The 22,844-nt window shown below is 41.3% G+C and overlaps 1 protein-coding gene and 1 long non-coding RNA gene across 6 annotated transcripts; one reads left to right on the top strand and one right to left on the bottom strand.

The window, feature by feature from the left end:
• The first annotated feature begins 5 nt into the window (after nucleotides 1-5).
• NPAT (nuclear protein, coactivator of histone transcription) lies at nucleotides 6-22,192 on the top strand. 5 transcript variants are annotated; one of them, XM_081860068.1, is made up of 18 exons: nucleotides 6-214; nucleotides 3,179-3,297; nucleotides 4,017-4,077; nucleotides 4,726-4,798; nucleotides 6,032-6,072; nucleotides 6,833-7,060; nucleotides 8,535-8,613; nucleotides 9,888-10,032; nucleotides 10,819-10,910; nucleotides 10,996-11,083; nucleotides 12,611-12,716; nucleotides 13,225-13,353; nucleotides 15,114-16,724; nucleotides 18,126-18,241; nucleotides 18,334-18,433; nucleotides 18,716-18,773; nucleotides 19,762-20,884; nucleotides 22,102-22,192. In XM_081860068.1, exons 1-18 carry the CDS (start codon nucleotides 178-180, stop codon nucleotides 22,177-22,179), a joined length of 4,284 nt encoding a protein of 1,427 aa, XP_081716194.1. In that variant the 5' UTR covers nucleotides 6-177; the 3' UTR covers nucleotides 22,180-22,192. The 5 variants fall into 5 exon arrangements, with proteins under 5 accessions (XP_081716194.1, XP_081716196.1, XP_081716195.1 ...); XM_081860070.1 differs by having other exon boundaries at nucleotides 8,532-8,613; nucleotides 12,611-12,710; XM_081860069.1 differs by having other exon boundaries at nucleotides 8,532-8,613; nucleotides 22,105-22,192.
• Nucleotides 13,315-15,106, bottom strand: LOC309341432. Its single transcript, XR_014156334.1, has 2 exons — nucleotides 14,858-15,106; nucleotides 13,315-13,440 (listed from the first exon to the last, which is right to left on the bottom strand). It is a non-coding gene; the product is annotated as an uncharacterized lncRNA (long non-coding RNA).
• Nucleotides 22,193-22,844: the final 652 nt, after the last annotated feature.

Raw genomic sequence — 22,844 nt, 5'->3', positions numbered from 1 at the left:
GAAGTCGGTGGGCGGGACGGAGGCTGACGGCTGCTGATGCTGTTGTGGAGAGGTTTTGGGCGCGGAGAGAAAGGGGAGCGCGGATAACCGCCTTTTCTGGGAGTTGCTGCCGCCGCTGCCCCGCTGGGGCGGGAAGGGAGCGGACCCCTCCCCGTCCCTCCCTCAGCCCCCCTCACCATGTTACTGCCCTCCGACGTGGCCCGCCTGGTGCTAGGTAAGCGCGAGCGAAGGGTTCCTCTCCTGAGGGGGCTTCCGGGGGAAACGGGCCCCTCTTTTTGCTCCTGGCCCCGCGGTGTGTGTCTGTGCGTGTTTCTGGGGGCCTCCGAGAAGGGCAGGCCAAGGGCGCCCCTCGCATCTCCCGTCGTTTCCAAAGCAGAAGAGGGACACGCCCGCGACGCCCCAACTCCTAATTCATCGCCCCCGCCGCCACACTGTTGTGTTATGTTGTGAAAAGCTTTGCTCCCTCTCCTGCACAAATTGCTGTTCTTTATTTACTATTCCATAGCCTGCCCTAAAAGTAGAAATATTGTCGATCGTTATTTTTGTACTTCACCCTAGCCGTCCTCCACGGATCTAAAAGCTAAAGCGCGGTTAATTTTGTTTATTGCTTTACTCCACCGTAGCCCGTCTTCTTCCGCTAGGGTCACGGGCTAAGGCGTTGTTTATTACTTATTTGTTACATATATATATATGATGCTCTCCCAGCCGCCCACCTTTTATTCCCCCTTTCTTTTCTTGCTAACATGGCTCCCGAAATGGCTTAGAATCACAAGATGGCTGTGTGTGTGTTGTGGGGAGAGAAGGAAGAAGGGTGATTTTTGTAGCTTGCTATTTTGGCTTTTCCTACTTGGTGGTTCTTTGGTTAAGGATATATTAGGTAGTGGCCTATTCTATCCATGTTGTAAAAATATAGCAGTAGCTGTCATAAGTGAAATGTCAGTCTGTGCACGGCATTGTGAGGCTAGGGCCTGCTGATCAGAAGGTCGGCAGTTCGAATCCCTGCAATGGGGTGAGCTCCCGCTGTTCCATCCCAGTTCCTGCCCACCTAGCAGTTCGAAAGCACATCAAGTACAAGTAGATAAATAGGTACTGCTCCGGCAGGAAGGTAAACAGCATTTCCGTACACTGCTCTAGTTCACCAGAAGCAGCTTAATCATTCTGGCCACATAACCCGGAAGTTGTCTGCGGACAAACGCTGGCCCCCTTGGCCTATAGAGCGAGATGAGTGCCGCAACCCTAGAGTCATCCGTGACTGGACCTAATGGTCAGGGGTACCTTTATCTTTATACTTCTATATACATGTACAAAGGGCTGCCCCCATCCTAACTGGACTACAATCTTATGCATGGTTAGCTGGAAATACTCAACTGAATAAGATGCAAATGCTCCACCAAATAAGGTGGAACTTACTTCCTAGTATGCATGAGTAGAATTGCAGTGGCATCCTGGATTTAATGTCTAGTTCCCAGATAAGGGAGTTGAATCATTGAATTGGAAAGTTGAAAGAAATGCTGAGGATCAACAAGTCAAATTGGTGCAATGCAGGAATCTCATCTAAAGCTTCCATGACAGATGGCCATCCAACCTCTGCTTAAAAACCTCCAAGGAAAGCAGGCCCACCATCTTCCAAGAGAGTTCGTTCCAGTTTTTAACAGCTCTAACCACCAGAAAGTTCTTCCTGATGCTTAGTTGGAATGTCCTTTCTTTAGTTGGAATCCTCTTCCTCTCAGGAACTGGCAGTGATGCTTTGGGTTCAGAAGGCAAATGAGCAGTGTTGCCCTATGTGTGCCGCCCCACCAACTGCTATTGTTCATAAGGAGGGCAGGAAACTATTTTATTTGCATAAATTCAATTTATAGCGAGCAAGAGAGGAACTGCTATTAGTAGTTTTTACAAGCAAGAAAATATAACCAGCTTCTATGAACTTTGTTGTCAGTTAAATTCTTGTTTATATTCCCATTAAATTTAAATTTAATTATTAAAAATAGATAAAGCTGTTTACATAATTGTTTAATAGCAGATGGTTTTGTTTTCTTTAATCGTACCTTACAGAGTGATTCTCTGAAGTCCACATGAAGACAAAAACACAGGAAAAAGTCACAATTGCTCTCAGTAAGGGAGCACTTGCTCACATCTTGCTATAGATTTCACATCACCCCAAAGAAGAGTTCTGGTTTTGTCAAATCCTAAATCTTGAATGCATTGCATTGTAATTAGGGTTCCCCACTACAAACCAAGCTTTGATGCAGACTGGGATCAATCTTCTCCTTGTCCACCCACCTGGGTTTGCTTGAGTGAAATCATGCTTTGCTACCCACGAGTTGCATGTGTCCCATCTTCAACATCACCAGACACCTACATGTACTTTAATAAAGTGCATAATGGGCTGGCATCACATGGTTGCTTTCCACATTGTAAGTTGAATATTAGTTCAAGCCACATGTGTTTAAATGTATCCTTTTATGTGTATACATTCAAATGTTATGTTTGTGTGTGCCAAGTGGATCAGACATGTAAAGTGAAGCTGCACATATTTGTTCCCACTACACCGTGCATAAACAGAACAACAGGAAAAGCAATGTCCACGCTGTTTCTTTGTTACATGGGTCATGTTTCCAGTTTGGTAATAAAGGCACAAATAACAATATAAAAATATATATTAGCAATCTTATCATGGGTTGCATCCTCGTTCATACCATATTTATGTGAATCTATTGCGCACCTCAATTTTCGAAACCTTGAAACCAAAAAAGGATTTGCTGGCGCCATCAAATCTAATGTGCACCCTAATTTTCGTGAAGTGATTTGGCCAAAAAACGTGCGCATTACATTCAATATGGTATTTTATAACTCTGAACTTTAAATCACTGAATTTCTGAAAATATTTCTTGGCTTTCTTCAGGAAGTGTTTCTAGCTGTTGTTGTTGCTGGTTTTGAAATGGTATCATAATACGGCAATCCTAAATTTATCTGCTCAGAAGAAAGTCCCACTGTATTCAATGAGATTTTCTCGCAAGTAAGTGTGTGCAGGATTGCCTTGTAAAAGAACATTCCATATAAACCAGGCTAGACTCCTTTTCATGATAAATATATGAGTTTAAGTATAATATCATTGGCTTTAACTTCTTTCCTTGTTCATATTGGCACAAAGGGTCAGAAAATATTTTGTCTGTTACAGGTTATTTACAACAAGAAAAGCTTTTAGCCACATGTCGGGCATTTATACTAGAAAGCTCAGATTTAAAAGAATACGCAGAGCACTGTACTGGGGAAGGCTTTGTTCCAGCTTGTTTACTGGTGAGTACATATTTGTGAGAAAGGTGGCTGTAAGTTTTGATCAGCCCCTGAGCTTTCTATTTTCCAAGATAGTTCTGCATAATGAATATTTCAACTTAAGGTTGATTCCGGTAATAAATGTTAGGAGCTCACCCTACACTCGAGTAGGACCCTGGTAGAGACACACGCCTGATTGGCATGTTCCCTCCCTCCTGGTCGATCGTTTGGGAGCTTCAAAAGCTTTCTTCTGCCCCAACATCACAGCGACTGATGCCCACACATACCGGGACCCTTAGGGATCTGCAGAGTCTGTGCAGTTCACGTGACAGACCTCAGCAACTCAGCATTTTGGCTAATCTATTTACATATAAACACACACAGAGCACTGCAACATGGCTCCCTCTCTCTCTAGCATCAGAAAGCAAAGAGAAAGAACAAAGGGGAACAGTCGCACTTCACGGAACACAGTAACACAAACATCCTGTCTCCGTCGCTTCCCACTCTGTGGAGTCAAAACATATACCGTCATGTGAAAGACAACAATCCCGTGACTGCAAATCATTTATCTAACAATAAATACCCCTCCACTGCATGGTGAGCTTTGGAGTCCACATGAAAATTGATTGCTTGAGTCCAAACGGCATCCATAACCATTGTGCTTTGGATAGTTAAGACATTTCCAGTATGTTGTTGCTGGAAGTTGTGTAGTTGAATGCTGTTCTTTTCCTTTTTTTCTTCAGTCTCTCTTTGGGAAAAACTTAATCACCATCCTGAATGAGTATATCACAATGAAATCGAAAGGTAAGAAGGGGTGTTGGGATTGGAAGATACAAGTTATAGATTTGTCTATTTTCTCCATTAGTGGGGGTTATATTGTGCAATATGTTTTCTTTAGATTTATAATCCACACTCTACTCGGTGACGTCAGGACAGAGTACATAAATTATTAAATACAATTATCTTTTTAAATAAAATAAATTCAAGGTTGCTTAAAATTAGTTTAGAATTTTTAAAAAAGTCACCAATGAAAACAAAAGAGCAGGAGGAATAAACAAAAAACTTAACACCAGCCAGCCACTCAACAGCAGAAAGAAGGGACCAAGAAACTGCAAAGGAAGAGGAAAAACAAAACTAGCCCAGTGGGGACTGAGCAGGGTCAGAGCTGACTGGCTGTTGCTGGGGGAAGGAGGAATGGAATAGAGTATACTTGAAGTTTGCATGACTGGCTGGAACCCTTAGCAGGATTTTTCAACAGTGCGACATTTTCTTACACACCCCACCTGTACATCTAGACACCTAAAATGTTCCTCTTCATGCTAAAGCAGCAGTGCCATTTTTAAAGAAATTAGAATCATGATCTCTTGATTGTGTAGTCTTTCCAGTTGATTCATAGATCAACCAGTCCTTTTCACATTTAACACAAGTTTTGTCTGATGTGTTTCTTTAAAGAAGCAACAAATGATGTTCCAGCAATGATGTCGTCTTTATGGAAGAAGTTGGACTACACACTTTCTCAAATCAGGTAATTTGTATTGAAAGCAAATACTAGTCTGCATGTCACAGGGAACCTTTGTCATCTTATTATAGGGCTACATTCCTCATATATACCGTATTTTTCGCTCCATAAGACGCACCTATATTTTAGAGGGGGAATGCAAGAAAAAAATAATTCTTTAAAGGGAGCGCTGAGCAGAGCCTGTATGCATCCCAGGCTCTGCTCAGCACTCCCTTTCATGAGCCATGAGGAGTGCAGGCTTTTCCCTGAGGAGGGAGAAGGGCAGCCCATCAGTGATGCGGCTCTTTAAAGGAAGCGTGGCTCTTGGGTGCTTTTGTGGGAGGTGGGGGAAGGGACAGAGCCTTGCGCTTTGTCCCTTCCCCCACCTCTCACAAAAGCCTGGGATAGCCCCGCGAAGCCTCCACAGGGCAGCAGGATGAAGGCTCCCCATGCCCTGCGGAGGCTTCGCATGGCTAAGTTAGAAGCCAGAACAGCTAGAGGGAGTGCTGCGCAGCGCTCCCTCTAGCTGTTCTGGCTTCTGGGATAGCCCCGCGAAGCCTGCATTCGCTCCATAAGATGCACACACATTTCCCCTTTTTAGGAGGGAAAAAGTGCGTCTTAAAGAGCGAAAAACACGGTACTTACTACAGTTGCATTTTGGTGACATCTTGGTGTTTTTGTACTGATTTTATCACACTGATGCTTGTAGGTTGTTAGACGTAGCATGCTGATGTTTTAAAGCTTTGTCTGATCAGAATGACAGATATGGTGCCGAGGAAAGCTTCAGCCGCCTTTTATGAGCTGGGAGTGGACCACAGTGAAAACTGCTGCAGTCAGGCCCACTCCCAAAGCCTCACCCTGCAGGCTCAGCCAGGTTGGCTGAATTCAAATAGGAGGTTTGGTGGGAAACTCCTACCAAATAGGAGGTTTGGTGGGAACCCCATACTGTGTAAGCAGCCACTTCTGCAACCAACCAACCCCAAAGCACATATATAATACTTCCAAAATAAAACCAAGCTTATTTACTACAAAATGTTAATCATGGTGATGGTGTATTTGAAAATTGTTCATTTTACCATAGAAATATGTTACTGATAACAAAATTTTAATTCATGTTTAATTTTGATCCCCACCCCCCATTGCTTTAATCCCTAATCTAAATGTCCATGTAACTATTGTCTCACTAGTCCATATGAAACCAAGTTTCCCTTACACTTGTATATTGAATTCTAATTTCACTTGGCAATTTGATTGTTGCAGGAGCATGCAGAATTCTAGTGCATTTTGTGCTCATCAACGGGGTATGTATCAGAAAACATCTCTTTTATGTAATCTTAATTCACCCCTCTAAAACCTTGCAACTTTTCCCAGTCCAAGTGGAAATCGACTGGAAATCGGTCGAATTCATTTCAGTATGACTTGTACATCATAGTATACTTAGAATTGCAATCTTATTGTAATAAGAAATTTTCTGAAATATAGTAGAACTGTTAACATTTGACAGTGTAAATGTGATGGATTTGGCCCATAGAGGCAGAGCTTAATATTTTTGTGGTGTATTAAAGCTGGAAATCCTCCTTTATCTTGTATTTCTGAAGTAAGCATTGAGAGTTTTGTTTTCTTCATCACCCACCCAACAGACTGTACTAGTTCAGAGTGATTGGAAGTAGGGAAACAACAATTGTCCTGATCTGGAAGTGATCCAGGAAAATACCATGTGTTATTTCTGCCGTTTAAATCAGCTCTTGGACTCCATAATCCTGGAATGTGGACAAACTCTTTTCCCTTGTAGCATGTGTCAACACTCCTGAATCTTGTGTGTGATTCCATAGTAGTGCCAGCAAGCAGCTGGCTGCCTCTTTCAGTAGTTGACACCAAATCTATTTAGCAACAAAACTAACTGCGTTCCTGATTTGGTTCAAAATTACTTTGGGGTGAAGGAACATTTGGTTTTACTGCAGTGCCACAATTCAGCTCTCAAAGTAGTAAAGGCACAGCTTAAGAAACTAACAGTCTGTTGAGATGGGCTCCAATCTCCTTTTATTTTATGTCTTTTTCTAGGCCGCACAAGAAGTGCAATTGCAGATATGAAAAAGCAGAGATGTATTCCACAATCACTTCCCTCAAATTCAGGGTCCTCTGTAGCTCACCAGCCAGGACAACTGAATTCTGCTCCGATGGCAGCCACACCAGTTATTCTTAAACCAACTGTAATCCCAGTTATGGCCCAGACAAGATCAGGTTCTTCATCGGCACCCCAGTTGCAAGTACAAGAAAGCATTATTAACAGTAAGTTTGAATACTCAATTCTGTGGTCCTTGGGAGGGTGTCCCAGGGGTTGCACAGTTTAGCACAGTGTTGGGGTACCTCATGCTTGACCTCCAGGCCTCCCTATCTGGCCTATGGGACTCTCCCCAGTCCACACACCATCCTGATCCACAACCCAGCTTCACAGCCTCTTTAGGTGTTTATTCCTGTCTGGAATAGGTCCTCGAACTCTGCTAATGTCTTTAGTTTATCTAGATGGAAGATAGAGAGGGCTGTGTGAGTGTGAAGAAACTAGCTTACTGTACAAAGGAATAAAATTCACTTGTGTTGCTCCACTACTGAAATGTGGCCACCTGAATGTTGCCCAGAAGGGAACATGGCCTTGGGTTGAAAATGGCTCCCCACCTCTTGTTTAGCAGATCTCCCTCCCCACTTTCAGATACCTGTCAGGTGAAGCAGGAGGTTCTGCCTAAAGAGGAGTTCTCCTATCAGTTGCAGAAACCTCTGCAACTATTCCTGTCCCAACAATGAAGAAGACAAAAAAGATGTCTTCTGGGGATGAATCAGAGGATACGCATTATCCCTATAAGCTAGCGTCCTTCTTTTCCTTTTCGCTGAGACCAGTGGAAAAGAAAACCATTTAAAAACAATACCGCCACCCCACCCCACTTTCTACTCTAGCAGTGTGAACCTGGCAGGGCTTTGGTTTTTTTCTGCTCCTCCACCCTGGGTTGTTCCTCCTTTGCCCCCCAGTTGTTACTGGTCCTTTGTTTTCCATTTGTGTATGTTTGTGAGAGAGTGGTTAGAATGGATATGCTGAAAGAGCCAGGTGAACTGAAAGCAATGAAACTGGCTTTCTGGCACTAAACCTGGGAAATGTGTTAGAATCTATAGTTTTCCCTGAAAACACAACAAAACATCCTCATGACCTGGTTATTTGAGAGATCATCTTATTGATTTTACACCCAGTAGGTCACTATGTTCTTCTACATGAGAGTTTCTCCTTGACATTCCTAAAATAACTGAATCCCACTCCATAGTAACCCCTAGCAGGGTTTTCAGTGCAGCTGCTCCTTTGTTGTGTGGAATACCATTACTGCTGAGATAAGACAGGCACCCACTGCTTGTACCTGCTGATCAGTTAAATATATTTTTGTTTCAACAAGCTTTTCCACTCAGATGAAAAGGTCTGTCTTAGGTGTTCATTATCGATAGTTTTAAAACCCATCTTTACTTGTTTTTTGTACTGCTTAAAAAACCTTTTCAGGTATTGTTTCTGTAAATTGCCTTGAAACACATGTGGAGGACGATAAAGAAATAAAATGGGGAAAATATTTTGTTTAAAAAGAGAGAAGAGGGAAATGTCTACCGTATTTCAATTGCCTGTTGTCATTTGTCATTGCCTTTCCTATTGGCAACAGAAAATGTTTGGTAGCCTAAAAAAATCTTAATCAGAAGCAACATTTGTCTCACTCATTTTTTCTTTTTAAAGCAGGAGATACTGCAAACTTGGTTTCTGCACCCCAAGAACGGAAGCTTCACTCGAGCATGGTGTCTCCCGGGAAAAGAAAAGGGTAACTGCTAATTTTTGGCTAATGTGTATTATAATTTATGAATCTTGTTTATGTTTTGAAGGGCACCTAATCCTCTATTTACAACAGTGTGTTCACCCTGCTCCTTTTTACTATTCCCTTCTGTATGAATTCATTTGAAGTCACTTCCCTCATTTCTTTTTTTTTTTTTTAATAATATTTATTAAAGATTTTCAAATACAACAGAAAAAGAAGAACATCCAAATTTAAAACCTTATTTTCATTGGCATCTTCCCAGGACTTCCCCTCCCCTCCCCCTCTTGTATTCCAATTCTTTCAAATAGGTTCAGCAAATTCTTACCCCAAGTTTTAAAATTATTATCATTAACCCAATTTAAAAAATGTTTTCCCATCCCCTAAAATCGACCTGTTCCCTACCACGAGTTCCCCTCTTTAATATGCAATACAGATTAACATAAAAAATAGAAAAAAGAATAAAATGTAATTTAACACCCTTTGGATTCCAAATTTCCCTCCCCCCTTTCCCGGTTGCGTTCCCAATGTCCGTCAATGTCTACTGTCATCCTGGAGCTCCCACATCTAAGCCATAGTCCTTCACCAGTCCGCTTTGCCGTCTTTTTAATAGTCTTTGCCGTCCTTTAATCATCTTTGGTTTCGAATGTCCAATCTTGGAAGGAGTCTATCTTCCAACTTTGTCCAATTCTTGTTATTCTTGTTGTTCTTGTTGTTCTCTCTCCTCCTCTTTTTTTTTTTTCCTGCTCTCCTGCACAAATGTTCTAATTCCAAAAAGCTTCTAATTCCTCTGCAGAGGTTTTGTTATTCAGGAACAAAACATTACGTCAAGTCCCTTCCATTCTTCAATAGATAAATCTATTGTCTCCTTTAGTGTATAGACCTCTGTAGACAAAATAGTGTTCCATTTCTGCAGTTTCGGAGGGAGTCCGCCATTCGGCGATGGCGCCAACCCAGAAGTCCCCCACTTCCCTCATTTCTGCCCTCAACCACAGGGCTGCATAGTTGTGCTCACTTACCTGGGAGTAAGCCCCATTGAACTCAATGGGACTTACTTCTGCATAGACATGTATAGGATTGCATAGTTAACCTTGTGTCTACAGACTATAAACCATTAGGTTATGCGGCAAGTACTCTTAACAGGTGTTGATCTCGTTTAAGGCCACTAAGTTCCTCTGAGCAAAGAGCTGGAGGAATGAATAGATAAGATTTACAACATGAGTTGCAGTAAATTTCCTAAATTTATGCCTTTCTCATTTCTTTAAACTTCTGAAATACTTCAGTGACTTCCAGAAGAAAAAAAGCATTTTATCATCGGGATCACAATTATCCAATTGTGATTTACGGGGCACTGCAGTGGTGGAAGAAGAAAGCTCACCCATGGAAGAAGGAAGTGAACAGCTAGAACTTATAGAGGGTGACCTTCCAGTAAGCCTTTTAAAAAAAACTGCAGAACAGCATTTACTTTCTTTTTTCTACTCGCCTTTTGTTTCTCCTTCCCCACACCCTTGTAGTTTGTTATTGCAATTCCAGCTTCATTTATTGCTATGAAAAATTCAGGTAATAAGGCATTTTTAAAGACTTTCCAGAGTGTGTCCCTTTTTGGTATAGCTTATAATGGTGTTTCTGGGCCAACTTTTAAATTTAATCCAGAAAGGTTTAGATGTATGACATGTAGTCTCTATGTCTGTACACACATATGAATGTATAAGGGCCAGCCCAAGAGATTTTGGCACCTGAGGCAGACACCAAAATGGTACCTCCCTCCTCACAAGAGAAGAAGAGGTCAGGGAAGAATTGTATTGGGAACAAGGGGTGGAAGAAAGATTGACATCGGGATCTGCTGTTCCAGTGGACCCTGCTGCATGAGGCGGTCACCTTACCTTGCCTCATGGCTAGGCTGGCCCTGAATGCACATAATAAACGTGCATAAAGTATATAATAGTATATAAAGTATAAATAGGACTTAAATCTTGCTCCTCTTAAGATTGGTTTGGAGACATGAGAGCAATTTAGAATTGCTATAATAAAAGAATCATAAAAAATCCTGAGGATCATCTAGTCCAACTCCCTGCAATGCAGGAATCTTAACTAAACATTCAATGAAGGAGGCACCTCTGGATAAGGGGGTGGGGTGTTACTTAATAGTGCTGGTAGAATCAGTTTTTCTTATCTTTTTTAGTAATTTTGGACTGCTTCAAATTTGTTTTCTAGCAAATGATTATTGAAAATGCCAGAGAGAAAATTCTGAGCAACAAATGTCTTCAGGAGAAGCTAGCTGAAAACATTAACAAATTCTTGGGCAGGTAAAAGAACTTTCTTGACACCTCCTGTTCCAAATCTGTAAATTATTTTGGAAGCCTGCTAATTCTTTGTAACTGTCTGTTCCAGTGATGGCAATATTTCTCAGACAGCAAAACAGGCAGACAGTGGCCTGACAATACAAGAGTCCTCAATTGATGAATTCCTTGGTCTTCAGGTAAGGTTCCAAGACCTAATGCACACTCATATATAAAATGTATTTGATGCCTGCCATGCATTTGTAAGTGAAAAAGCACACCAAATCGTTAAAGAATCAGCCCACATTTCTTACTTTAAAGCAGACTGCATTACTTGTCACCCACTTAGCCAAGCTGCAGACCACCAGCCGTGTATGACAGCCATCAGGGCTTGATAAACCACCTTCTTTTGCTGTCCTCATGGGACTGCAAAACCAGGGGTGTTAGCAAGGCCAAAGCAGGCCACAGTATGTTGCTGATGCTCCACATTTTATCTTGGTGGCTTGCAAGTTGTGCAGACCTTACAAGTAACTGAGGCACAGTTAACTGGGAATATTATTACCCTGAACCTGATTGAAATTAATGAGAGCTGTACGATAGCACAGTTACCATCCTTTGTGACTATCAATCAGTAGGACTTCTCCTAAAGAAGTTCTTGGTTGTGCTTAAAATCATGGTTTTGGTTGCTATGTCTACACCAGGCATCCCCAACCTTTGGCCCTCCAGATGTTTGGGACTACAATTCCCATCATCCCTGACCATTGGTCCTGTTGGCTAGGGATCATGGGAGTTGTAGGCCAAAACATCTGGAGGGCCGCAGGTTGGGGGTGCCTGGTCTACATGATCTGTTAAGTGAATTTTATTTACAAACTGAGTGGTACCCAACTACATTCTACTTAAGAGTAGACTGTTTGAAATTAATGCCTATAAATTAATAATACACATTAATTTCAGCTGTCCTACTCAGTATGACTAATGTCGGATACAGAAACTGAGGTTGATGTAGTTTTGTAATGAAAATTATTTCAAATATTTTTATACAACGTTTCCAACTACTGAGCCACTGTATTTTGTACTGACTGAAGTTTCAGAACCATCTTAAAGGGAAACAACACAAAGGACAGTTAAGCAGTCTAGCATACGAATCTTGTGCACTAATAGCAAGCTTGATTGTCTGAATATGGATATGTTTGTAGCCAAAACACAACCATCTGCACACATCTGGGGCAATATCTATGGGCTTAGAGAAACTCCATGGTTTCCAAAAATTGAAAAACTTGGGGAAGAAGAACCCAAACAGCCCAGTGAGGACTGAGCATTCTTTGAGGGCACAGAGAGCTTGCTGGCTATCAGTTGAGGCAGAGTGAATGGGAAAACTATATTTAAGAGTGGGGCAGATGGGAATGGAGTACCCAGGGAAAGAGTATGGCTGGCTGGGTAGAACCCTGAATTGGGAGTATTCTGCACTACTGATTTGTTGCTGATCCCAATTTGTGTGTATATATTTCCCTTGACACCTTTTGGAACTATAGTAGAAACAAGTGCAGTCAAGATGGTTGGTGTCACTTCAGCTTCTACCATTGAGGTCAGGTTTATTTTATAAATTCCTTCTCATTTTTCAAAAAGGTTTTCTTCCTATGTTACCTTTCAACATACATTTTACATCTAGAGAGAACAGTTTACATCTTCTAACTTATTTGTGGATTATTTTTATATCACCTACATAGCAGGGTGAGATTCACATGACCGAAGAAGCCATCCAGGAGATTCTGGAGCAAACAGAGTCAGATCCAGCATTTCAAGGACTCTTCGATATATTTGATTTTGGTGCGGGTTAGTTATCACTTTGATTACTTTCTAATGAAAGGCTAAGGGGTGGTCTGGTTTAATTTCAGTGGGTCTATTCTGAGTAGAGCGAGCATTGGCTACTGTCCTATGTTCTGGCCAGTTTCATATGTTGAGAAGTCAGTTATCACCACTTAGGAGTATTGTAGGAACTTGGCATATTTGTTGTAAAGTATTTATGGGTATAGCACTTCAGCGTTTCTGTAGCTGTCTGTAACTGATGCACACCAGGTGCCAGACATGCTCACAGAGGACTCCGTGAATGCGTGGTCTACAGTTCATATCTAGTTTGTTAAATCCCAAGTAGTACAAATATTTGGAATCAATATTTATAACTTTTGCTCTTCCACGATTGCCCAAAATACTTTTATGGATGATTGATTTAGTGGAAACAGAAAAACATACCTGATTAAGGAATATATGTTAGGTATAATTTGTGCATTGAATCAAATATTAGTACCCTTCCAGTTTATTTTTTCCATTTCTTTTAAAACAGGTAAAGCTAAGGGTGGAAGAAATGCTTCTCACAGTATTTCCACTCAGAATGGAGGACTAGAGAATGCAATCTTAGTGGACGAAGAAAGCCTAGGAGCACTTGAAAGTTTTATTGCAACAAAGGAAATCAGTAAGCACTTCTTCAAAGCTTTCCAGTTATATTCAATACTTGTAGAATGTCCTTTTGTTCCAGGGCCTAGAATGTTAATTGTCAACCCTGCACAAATGATAAAACACTATTAAAGACTGGGAGATTTGAGATGTGCAATTGTGGACATGTTAAAATTACTGTTACTGCAGTCCTGTGTGCACAAAGTAGGAAGTGAATCCTATTGAAATGGGTGGGACTAACTTCTAGATAAACATCCAAAGGGCTGGGCTGCAAGTTGCTTAATTGACATTTGAGTTTCTTCGAGACTTCCGTCTTCTTTTGATAAGGTGAGCCTTGTTGTTCTTTACATAGCCTAATGATAACAGCTGCTTTGACTTCTAACCAAGGTAACTTTGTCCCCTTCTCTCCTTTCCGTAAATCAGCTTAGAATGACAGCTAATGCCAACTGTTGGCTTTGGAGCTCAAATGCCATTCTGATTACAAGTCAGTAGCACAAAACTAGATTTAAGTACATGGGTTAAAGTAACTCCCCAATACTATCCTAAATTAGTTTATGTATGCTTCTGTTTATTGCTGCAAACCATTACCAGCAAGATGGAAATTATGCAGATCACAGGTCTACATTGTGGTGTGCAGAGACCAGCCCACTCTTTCTTTTAGAGAGTATTCTAGTTCCACTATAGCCATCTCTCTTTCAGCCCAATATGTCTTTCTCCAACACCTCATGGGTCGTGGGTGGAGTCCAGTCATGCTCTTGGTGGGATACATAAGTGCTAAAGCAATGCTACAGCCTGAATGAGTGAAAATAGAGGTGAAGGTATACTAACCTGCTTTTAGAATTGACCTGTCTTGGAGGCGAAAGACCAGGGTGGGCTTAATGAACTTATTTCATATGGCACTTGCGTGTGTTACGTCCCATATATTTTTGTAGCACCATGGATTTCAGTGAAGCTGATGACCTTCATAGTACTATGATAATGTAAATGGATTACAAATTGTTTCCCTGTCTTTAAACTAGACTCATATATTGTATTAGACAAAATCAGCTTCCTAGCTGTTATCATAGAAGCATAGAGTTGGAAGGGAGCCTGAGGGTCATCTAGTCCAACCCCCTGCAATGCAGGAATCCCAACTAGATCATACATGACTGATGACCATCCAACCTCTGCTTAAAAATCTCCGAGGAAGTGGAGTCCACCACCTCTTGAGGGAGTCTCTTCCATGGTCAAACATCTCTTACTGTCAGAAAGTTCTTTAGTTGAAATCTCCTTTCTTATAACTTGAATCCATTAGATACAGCTTTGTAAATTCAGAAGGCAAGATATCCCCAAACAATAATAGCTACCCCAAACAATAACTACCATTACTACTGCACTGAGAAGTTAGGGAAAAAAATAGATGAGAAACTTTAAAACCAGATGGTTCTATTACTCCTTGAACTTATGCTTATGATATTTTAAACGACTTCCAGTCACTTAAGACACAACAATCAAATATTTTCTAATAAAATACTCATCTGTACATAGAAGGGTGGGGTTGCTGGGGATTTTCTTCTAAAGGGGAGAGTTTCAGATGCTGGATAATGGTCCTCCCTGGATAAAGGGAGGGCAAAACAATGACATGGTTCTTAAGAGGCCAGTGCAAATTTTTTAGTATCTCCATGGAGGTTTTACAATGTGTTTTACACAAAAGTGGTGTAATCTATTTTTGTAACATTATTCTGGCATAGGGTGTCCTACAACACTAGATTGTAGTGAAACTGTGTTGATCTGTTGCAGGTGATAATTCCCAAGTAACTCTGTCATACACAGAAGATCATTCAAAAGAAGCACATGTTCCAAAGGCTGGTTGCAGTGGTAGTGAAGTCACCTTGGAAGAACACCTGGAGATGCAAAATGTAGGAGTTGAGAAATTTCCCAGGGACTCTAAAGTGAGGAGTGAAAGTGACCCTGTAGAAATGGGAATGGCTAGCCAGAGAACCAAGCACAATACAGTCTTTGAATCTGAGCAGAATCATGTCTCTGACCCAGAGTTCAGTGGACACAGTGTAGGCTCTTGCAGCAAACAAGGAACAGCAGCAAGAGACGGTAGAACTGATAAAGACCTCTTATGTCAAGATCTTCAAAACTTGCCTCATTTGCAGTATGATCAGTTGGGTGTGATGCATATCTCACTGTCTGGAGGAGCAGAGAGTTGTTCATTGTCGAATAATATACTAGCGGAAAGGACAAATGCAAAATTGCTATCCCCTCTGAGAGCTGCCCGAAATGAAATGCTGAAAGGAACTATTGCAGCTAACTCTAGCCATTCAGCAGAAACAAATAAAAATCTAGAGCACATAATGGGACAGCCAGCTGAACTTCCTGTACCTGGCCAGCAAAACCCAGACAGTCATGCTACCTCTGATTGTCAAAACCAGGATAACATTGAGTCTGATTCTGCTGCAGCATTTGTAGCGAATGCATCTGATCCAAACGCTGTAGATCTCCAGCTTGAAGTTGTGGATACATCCAACAGCCTTCATTCAGATGATCAGCCTATGCACCAAGAACTTTGTTCAAAACCTCAAAACCAGAAATTGGAAGGCTCTGAAACCTCACAGATAGAAATGCAAGAGCCATCATCTTCCACAAAATCAGATGCAGATAGCTTATTTCAGTCTTCTGATAATGAGGGGCGTTCAGAGAGATCTACTGATAGCAACCCCACCACATCTGCTGCGTGTTGCTCTCCTCCTCCAGAACCAGTGGGAAAATCAAGTCCAGGGAACAAAGAATCAGGCAGTGTTTCCTCTAGTAGTCAAGCCACAGATGTAGATCCCTCCAGCGTAGTTTCCTTAAAAATCATTATCAGCGATGACACATTCATTTCAGCAGATGCCGAGCTGAACAATGCAGTTTCCAGCATCGCTGGAGAAAACTTGCCGACTATAATCCTGTCCTCGCCAGCTAAATCACCAGCCAAGCTAACGGGACCAGCCAGATGCATAGCTTCGGAAGAGGTTGAAAGAACTGGGGATTCAGCTTTGGTAGAACAGAATCTTCTTGTGCTCAGACCTCAAGACTCTGTCGCGAGTACACTCAACATATCAAATGAGGAGTGTGTTTTTTCCATTGCTGGGACGTCCAGCATTGCCAAGGATGGGGGATTTATACAGCTGATGCCAGCCACAAACACATCTTACAGCAACTCCAATGGTGTCTATATTGCCACCTGTATGACTGAGCCAGCTTTAAATACAAACGTTACTCCCTCAAACTTGGTTATGTTGCCTGGCAGTTCAGCATCTCTTGCATCACAGGTTCCAACACCACAGCAGTTACGGACTCCTCCTAGAACAAGCAACTTGTTTGCCATGAACCCGCCAATGTCGCCAAACTTTTCACAGGGTAACTATTGGTTTAAAACCGTAACTGAAGTTTATACTGGTTTTGGTCATAAGTTTGTTGCTTTACTATTTAAATGAGTTAGAACTTACATATTACATTGCTCTTCACTTGTAGGTAACTTATAAAATGTGTTTATGGTAGCCAGATGCAAAAATCATGCAGCTGATTTCAAAATAATCCAGTTTCCCATAATAGAAGCAGAAGAGTTTCATTGTATGGTTTACTTTCAAATGGTTCCTGTGGCCAGTAATATCTAAACCTTGATTCCATGGATTTAATACCCATTTAGCACTATGGAATTTGTGCTTAACTTGTGACAAGTCAAAAATCAGTGGGTGGCAAGTAAATTGACATATTTGCTTCTTTAGAATTAAGTACCAAGGATCTTGAGTGGTATGCGCATGCATTCAAATACGAAGAAAAGTCGATTTAAGAAAGCTGCCCCTTTGGGTTAGAGGCTGAGATTTCTTTGTTTCTGGATCTCACTATTTGTTTCTGGAGCTCACATAACTAGTCTGGAGTGAAAGCTGTATTCTGGCTTGAAGTTTGTTCTAAAAATGGAATGAGAACTAAGAGCAGTATACTAACAGTTGCCTCACCCTTAGGATACCTACTGGGTTGCATGATCAGTGATCGTGGATGATGAGAGCTCCTGTCCACAACATCTGGAGGGCACTACACTGGTTACCCTGTGCTATAAGACATTAAGTTGATGGTTGCCTTGCACATCCCCCCGAGTTATTGTTTGAAGCTCTAGACTGGAGCACCTAACCAATATGTTGAGATGGGAGAAAGCAAAACAAAGGAGCCCTTCCTGGAATTGAAATGCATTGGGGAAGCCTGTTTTCTTAGGAACACATACACAAAACAAGGGCTTCTGCATTTGTTCCAATGTCAGGACAGTCGCAGGGGTTTCTTTGCTTCTTTTCTTGCCTTATTGTTCATCTGCCACACAAATACTTGCTAAAATAGATGTGAATGCAGGCAACGTGTCAGACATTACTTCCTCCCTATAGCTGTGTACCTAGCAAAGGCTGGGTCACTCCCATGCAGAAGAACATATTTCTGTTTTAGCCCTTTGCTTTAAAGAACTTGCTGTCTGCAACCTGCTGTATATATAGGATGGTGTTCTTCATAGCAAGATATCTCAGCTTAGTAGCAATAATGTGGTTAGAGCTATTTACTGCTCTTTCTTTAAAGAGCTTATAGCTGCTTATATAGGGTTCCCAGGGAGTCTGCCTTCCAGGTAGCTTACAGGGTCATACACACTTAGGCTTGCTGGTAGAACAGTGCCATTTGCTTTTGGACCATTCTCTAACATTGGATCATTGACACAAAGAGTGAGAGAGACTCTCTGAGTAAGTACTAACAGCTTGCTCACATGAGTCCTTTGATTTTCAGGTTCTGCCATCATAATCGCATCTCCAGTACAACCTGTTTTGCAAGGAATGGTGGGAATGATTCCTGTATCTTTAATGGGGCAAAATGGACATACATTCTCAGATCCTTCCCGTCAGGTAAAATGCTGCTGCTAAATTTCCATACTGTCATTCTTGAATTGGAAAATCTTGTGAGAAACCTTCATTGTCCTGCTTTCACTTTTTCCAAGGTTCTGCACATGCCAGTACAGACTTCTTTGGGTGGTAGTGTTCCTAAACTACCTCTCCCTCCTAAATCTCAGAGGATCCCAAGAAACAAGACAAATGCAGGTGAGTTAGTGATGTAGCTGAAGGAAGGGAAGTCTATTTCTAGCATGGGAAGAATTCATAGGCTACCAGCTCAAATCTGATTCCTTCCTCAGCAGCCCAAGGTACTCAGTTCTGCAGGTAGAAACTATTGTAGCAGACTGTATATAATGTTTGACTTGTCTTTTTCTTCCATATGAACTTATTTGAAACCTAGAGTATGCTTCTTTAGATGCTGTTAATTTTTTTAAAAATCCAGACTTGTTTCTATTAATTAACAGTTTGATTTTTAAACAAATGTTGTAGGAAAGTTGGTACCCAGTGGATCTGAGCCTATAAATCGTCCTGCTTCTCGTGCACAAAGGTCAGTTAATGGTCAGTTAATGGTGTTTCCTGCTTGGCAGGGGGTTGGGCTCGATGGCCCTTGTGGTCTCTTCCAACTCTATGATTCTATGATTCTAAGTTGCATTCCATAAAATGTGGGGTTTTTTTCACAGTTCTCAACATTTCTGGGAAGGCACTCGCATGGTAAAATCTATGAGCAGTCCATAGTTATTTCTGCCATTTGCAGTGATAATGTTTAGGCATTGCAATCATGGGAGCTGCTGGCAAACATAATAGTGATCACTAACTTCACACATTATATTTTTTCACTTGAGTGGTTTGGACTGTTTTCTACATTGTTCCTTAGTAGCCTTTGAAATTTTGGCTTATAGCAACTGATAGGGAGTAGAAACTTTCTTGCAGCTGTTACTTTCCATTTGTTCAAAGAATTTCGTTTTAAAAATAGTGGCAAACATGTATTTTAACATGAATGTTTAAATGAGGGTTAAGAAACTTTATTGGGTAGTTAAAGTGGGTATATCTTCTCCCTATTAGTTGCCTCCAGGGTCTTGTTCTTTAGACAAAAAACTTTTCTGGGATTTGGACAAGGAGGCACCTCTAGAGCTTAGCCTTCCTTTACAATGAAACGGTCCTAAGTTTTTAAGGCCCGAGGTGGTTTTGTGTACATTCAGCAAATTTTACATGTTTTGTGACGGGTAAAGTTCACAACTGGAAAACCTTTAAAATTAATTATGTGCTTTTTTATTTATTTATTTTTACGTGCATGGAGGGTGTTCTGTTTCTCTTCACCCTTTTGTTATTTCAGTAAAGCAAAAGTTGAGCTATTCAAGATTTTTAAACTGAAGGTGGGGATGTCCCCTTAAACCAACTTGTTTGGTACTCTCTGCTACTGACATGGCTGAGTTTATAGCCTTCAGCAATAGCTTTTAAAAAGATACCAAAATAATTGAAAATAGAAATTTCATGACAGAATTGTCAGATAATCCCTACCCTTTTCCCCCATTCAGAAATGCAAACTCAGACAAGAATGTTTGTGCAGAACTGAAAAAGAAGCTGGAGACAGTTGCTCTCGACACCCTAAGTTCCGCTTCCAAACAGAATGAAAGCCATAGGAGAGTGCTTTGCTTTGACAACACTCTGGCTGCTCCAGTAGGAAGTATTCCAGCATCACAGAAAGAAAGGAGTGAAAACCCTTTATGCTCTGGGAATTCTCCCAGCGCTGTGCTTTCAACTGCTAAAACTCAGTCCTGCAAGAGGGAGCGAGAGAGAACTTTGCCTAGGATTTTATGTAAGCCTGATATTACTAGCAGAAACTTGACTGCAAAGGACACCCAATCTGAGAAGAGACATTCAGGTCCAGGATTGGCATCGGATGTGTTAAGAAAACAGACGGCAAATAAAGAGAACGAATTGGAAAGGACTGTTGACAAACCCCCCAAAAACCAGGAGGTGGCGACTCTCTCAAACGGCCAACAGAACGTTAGCCTTCATAATGAGAAGAACAGCTCCTCTGCTCAGGAACTGACTAAAAAGCAGGGGCTGCAGTCAAATGCAAATTGCAAAATTTCAGCAGCTTTACCTTCAAAGGAGCCAAAAAAAGACCAAAACAGGTCTGCCAACCAAGCCCATTGTTTGACCAGTCCATTAACTAAACAAGCTGTGGAAATGCTGCATGACATTCAGAGGCAAAGCCCCGCTAGTAAACTTCCTGAAAATGTGGATTTGCCAGTACCACGCACACCTTCAGGAACTGGCGATAGACACTCTGAGGATACCTTTGATATAATAAGGACGCCCACGTGTAGACGGTATAGTGAAGACAGTACAACACCAAGGATCATGGTCCCTCCAGCTACTCCTGACTTGCCAGCCTGTAGCCCAGCTAGTGAAACAGGCAGTGAAAACAGTGTTAGTATGGCTGCCCACACTTTAATGATACTTTCACGAGCAGCCATTGCAAGGACTAGTACCACTACACCTCTTAAAGACAATACGCAACAGTTTAGGTCTTTGAGAAGTGCAAAAAAAAGGAAACCAGAAGACATGGTTGAATGTGAGAGGAATGCCCGGACTGCCAGTAAAAAAGATATGCAGAACTTTACAGTGCCAATAAAAAAGAAGAAAGTGAAGGTAAGTAAACTAGTCCTTTCAAACATAATTGCATGGTACTGTTTCTTTTCTAGCACAGCACCTACAGGCAGAAGAAGAGTTAAAAGCTTTTAATCCCATTGTCTAGCTAAATGGCCCAGAATAGGAAACATCATAATGTATCCTGTAATATGCCTTTTCTCAAGCTCACATTGGCATTCCTAAACTAATGGAAACGGTTCCTTCATTTTTTACTTGTCACAACTTTTCAGAAGAAATCTTTGGCTGAGGAGACATCTCCCCATCTTTAGAGCTTGTCTTAATGAATCTTTAGGAACACAGTTGCTTGCTTAACCAATGTTTGCAAGCTAGCCTGTATTGGCCTGCTGTAGTTGTAAGAGACTGCAGGTATTGCAACTTGTATGATTTTTATTTTTTTATAGCTATGAAGTTTTGGTACACTCACCAGTTGACTACATTTAAGCTTATGTCCACTGTTGGACTACATATATATATAGACTTGAGAAGTAAACAAAATTAGATTGGGGAAGAATCTCAATAGGTGTTGATGCAGAACATTTAAATGTTATGGGTCAGGGATGGTTTGTTCCAAAGGTTTATTTTGCCTTTTGGGCAGGACGCAGAGTGATCATGGTTTTTAATTTATTTAATGCCCAAAAAGTGGTGGGTGGAAAGCAGCCCAATACTATAAATGTAAAAGGTAAAGGTACCCCTGACCCTTAGGTCCAGTCACCAACGACTCTGGGGTTTCGGCGCTCATCTCGCTCTATAGGCTGAGGGAGCTGGCGTTTGTCCGCAAACAGCTTCAGAGTCATGTGGCCAGCATGACTAAGCCACTTCTGGCGAACCAGAGCAGCGCATGGAAACACCGTTTACCTTCCCACCGAAGCGGTACCTATTTATCTACTTGCACTTTGACGTGCTTTCAAACTGCTAGGTGGGCAGGAGCTGGGACCGAACAACAGGAGCTCACTCCATCGCAGCGATTCGAACTGCCAACCTTCCGATCGGCAAGCCCTAGGCTCAGTGGTTTACACCACAGCGCCACCCGTTTCCCTACTGTAAGTGTAGGCCTGCATAATCCCAAAGAACTGTACAAGCTACTTTTGAAAAAGACAGGAGATCCCACTCATGGTTATAGTATTTTATACAGATAAACATGTTTTTGTGTTGAGTTCTGTGGAACTAAGCACCTAGATCTCGTTTGCCTAAATGGTTGTCTTTTTTTCCTTTTTCAGCAGAAGAAGCTACCAATCGCATTTCCTGCTGGAATGGATGTGGACAAATTTTTGTTATCTTTGCATTATGATGAATAAAAACTGAACTGTTCATTGGTCTTTTGCAACTTTGAGGTGAAATAACAAAATGGGAGTGCAGATGATGCATTCAAGTGTCACTGCGTATTTAAAAAGGCACGCTGGTTCTGAAGAAAGTTGCTAGCTTATAAATAACTTGGCAGATCAACTTCTGAGAAAGCACTTAATGTACAACCAGTTAAGTTTGCACAGTTATACTTGTGGGGATAATGTAAATATTGTACAGCTGTTGGAGTTGTAAAACAACAAGGTACTACTTTTATTAACACTGGGGGTTGGATGTGTTTTGCAAAATGTGCACATTAACTGCTCAGACATTTTCAGTGTCATACATTGTTGAGCCAAATTACGCTTAGAAGCAGGTTCTGTTGAATTGTGGAACTTGCTTTCCAGTCATTGTGCTTGGGGTTATAGCCCAGGACAGATAGCTGGCTCAAGTTGGAAAACATAATGTAATGGTTAGCCAAGTCTTAAATTGGATAGCTAGCCAACTTCTAACGATAACAATTCAGCTTGTTTTACAGTGGGAATTTCCCCAACCTGGTTCCCTTGTGCCTGTCTTTTCCTCTAGTTGCAAATCTGTTACAATAAAGGCTTTTTCAACTTTCTTACTATATTTACAAATATTAAGAGGCAATTTATTTTTATTTCATTTAACTTTAAAA

The sequence above is a fragment of the Podarcis erhardii genome (assembly GCF_964252035.2).
Source record: "Podarcis erhardii genome assembly, chromosome: 4".
NCBI classification, from domain to species: domain Eukaryota; kingdom Metazoa; phylum Chordata; class Lepidosauria; order Squamata; family Lacertidae; genus Podarcis; species Podarcis erhardii.
Note: the sequence above shows the minus strand (reverse complement) of the source record. Positions and strands in the feature narration are given on the sequence as shown.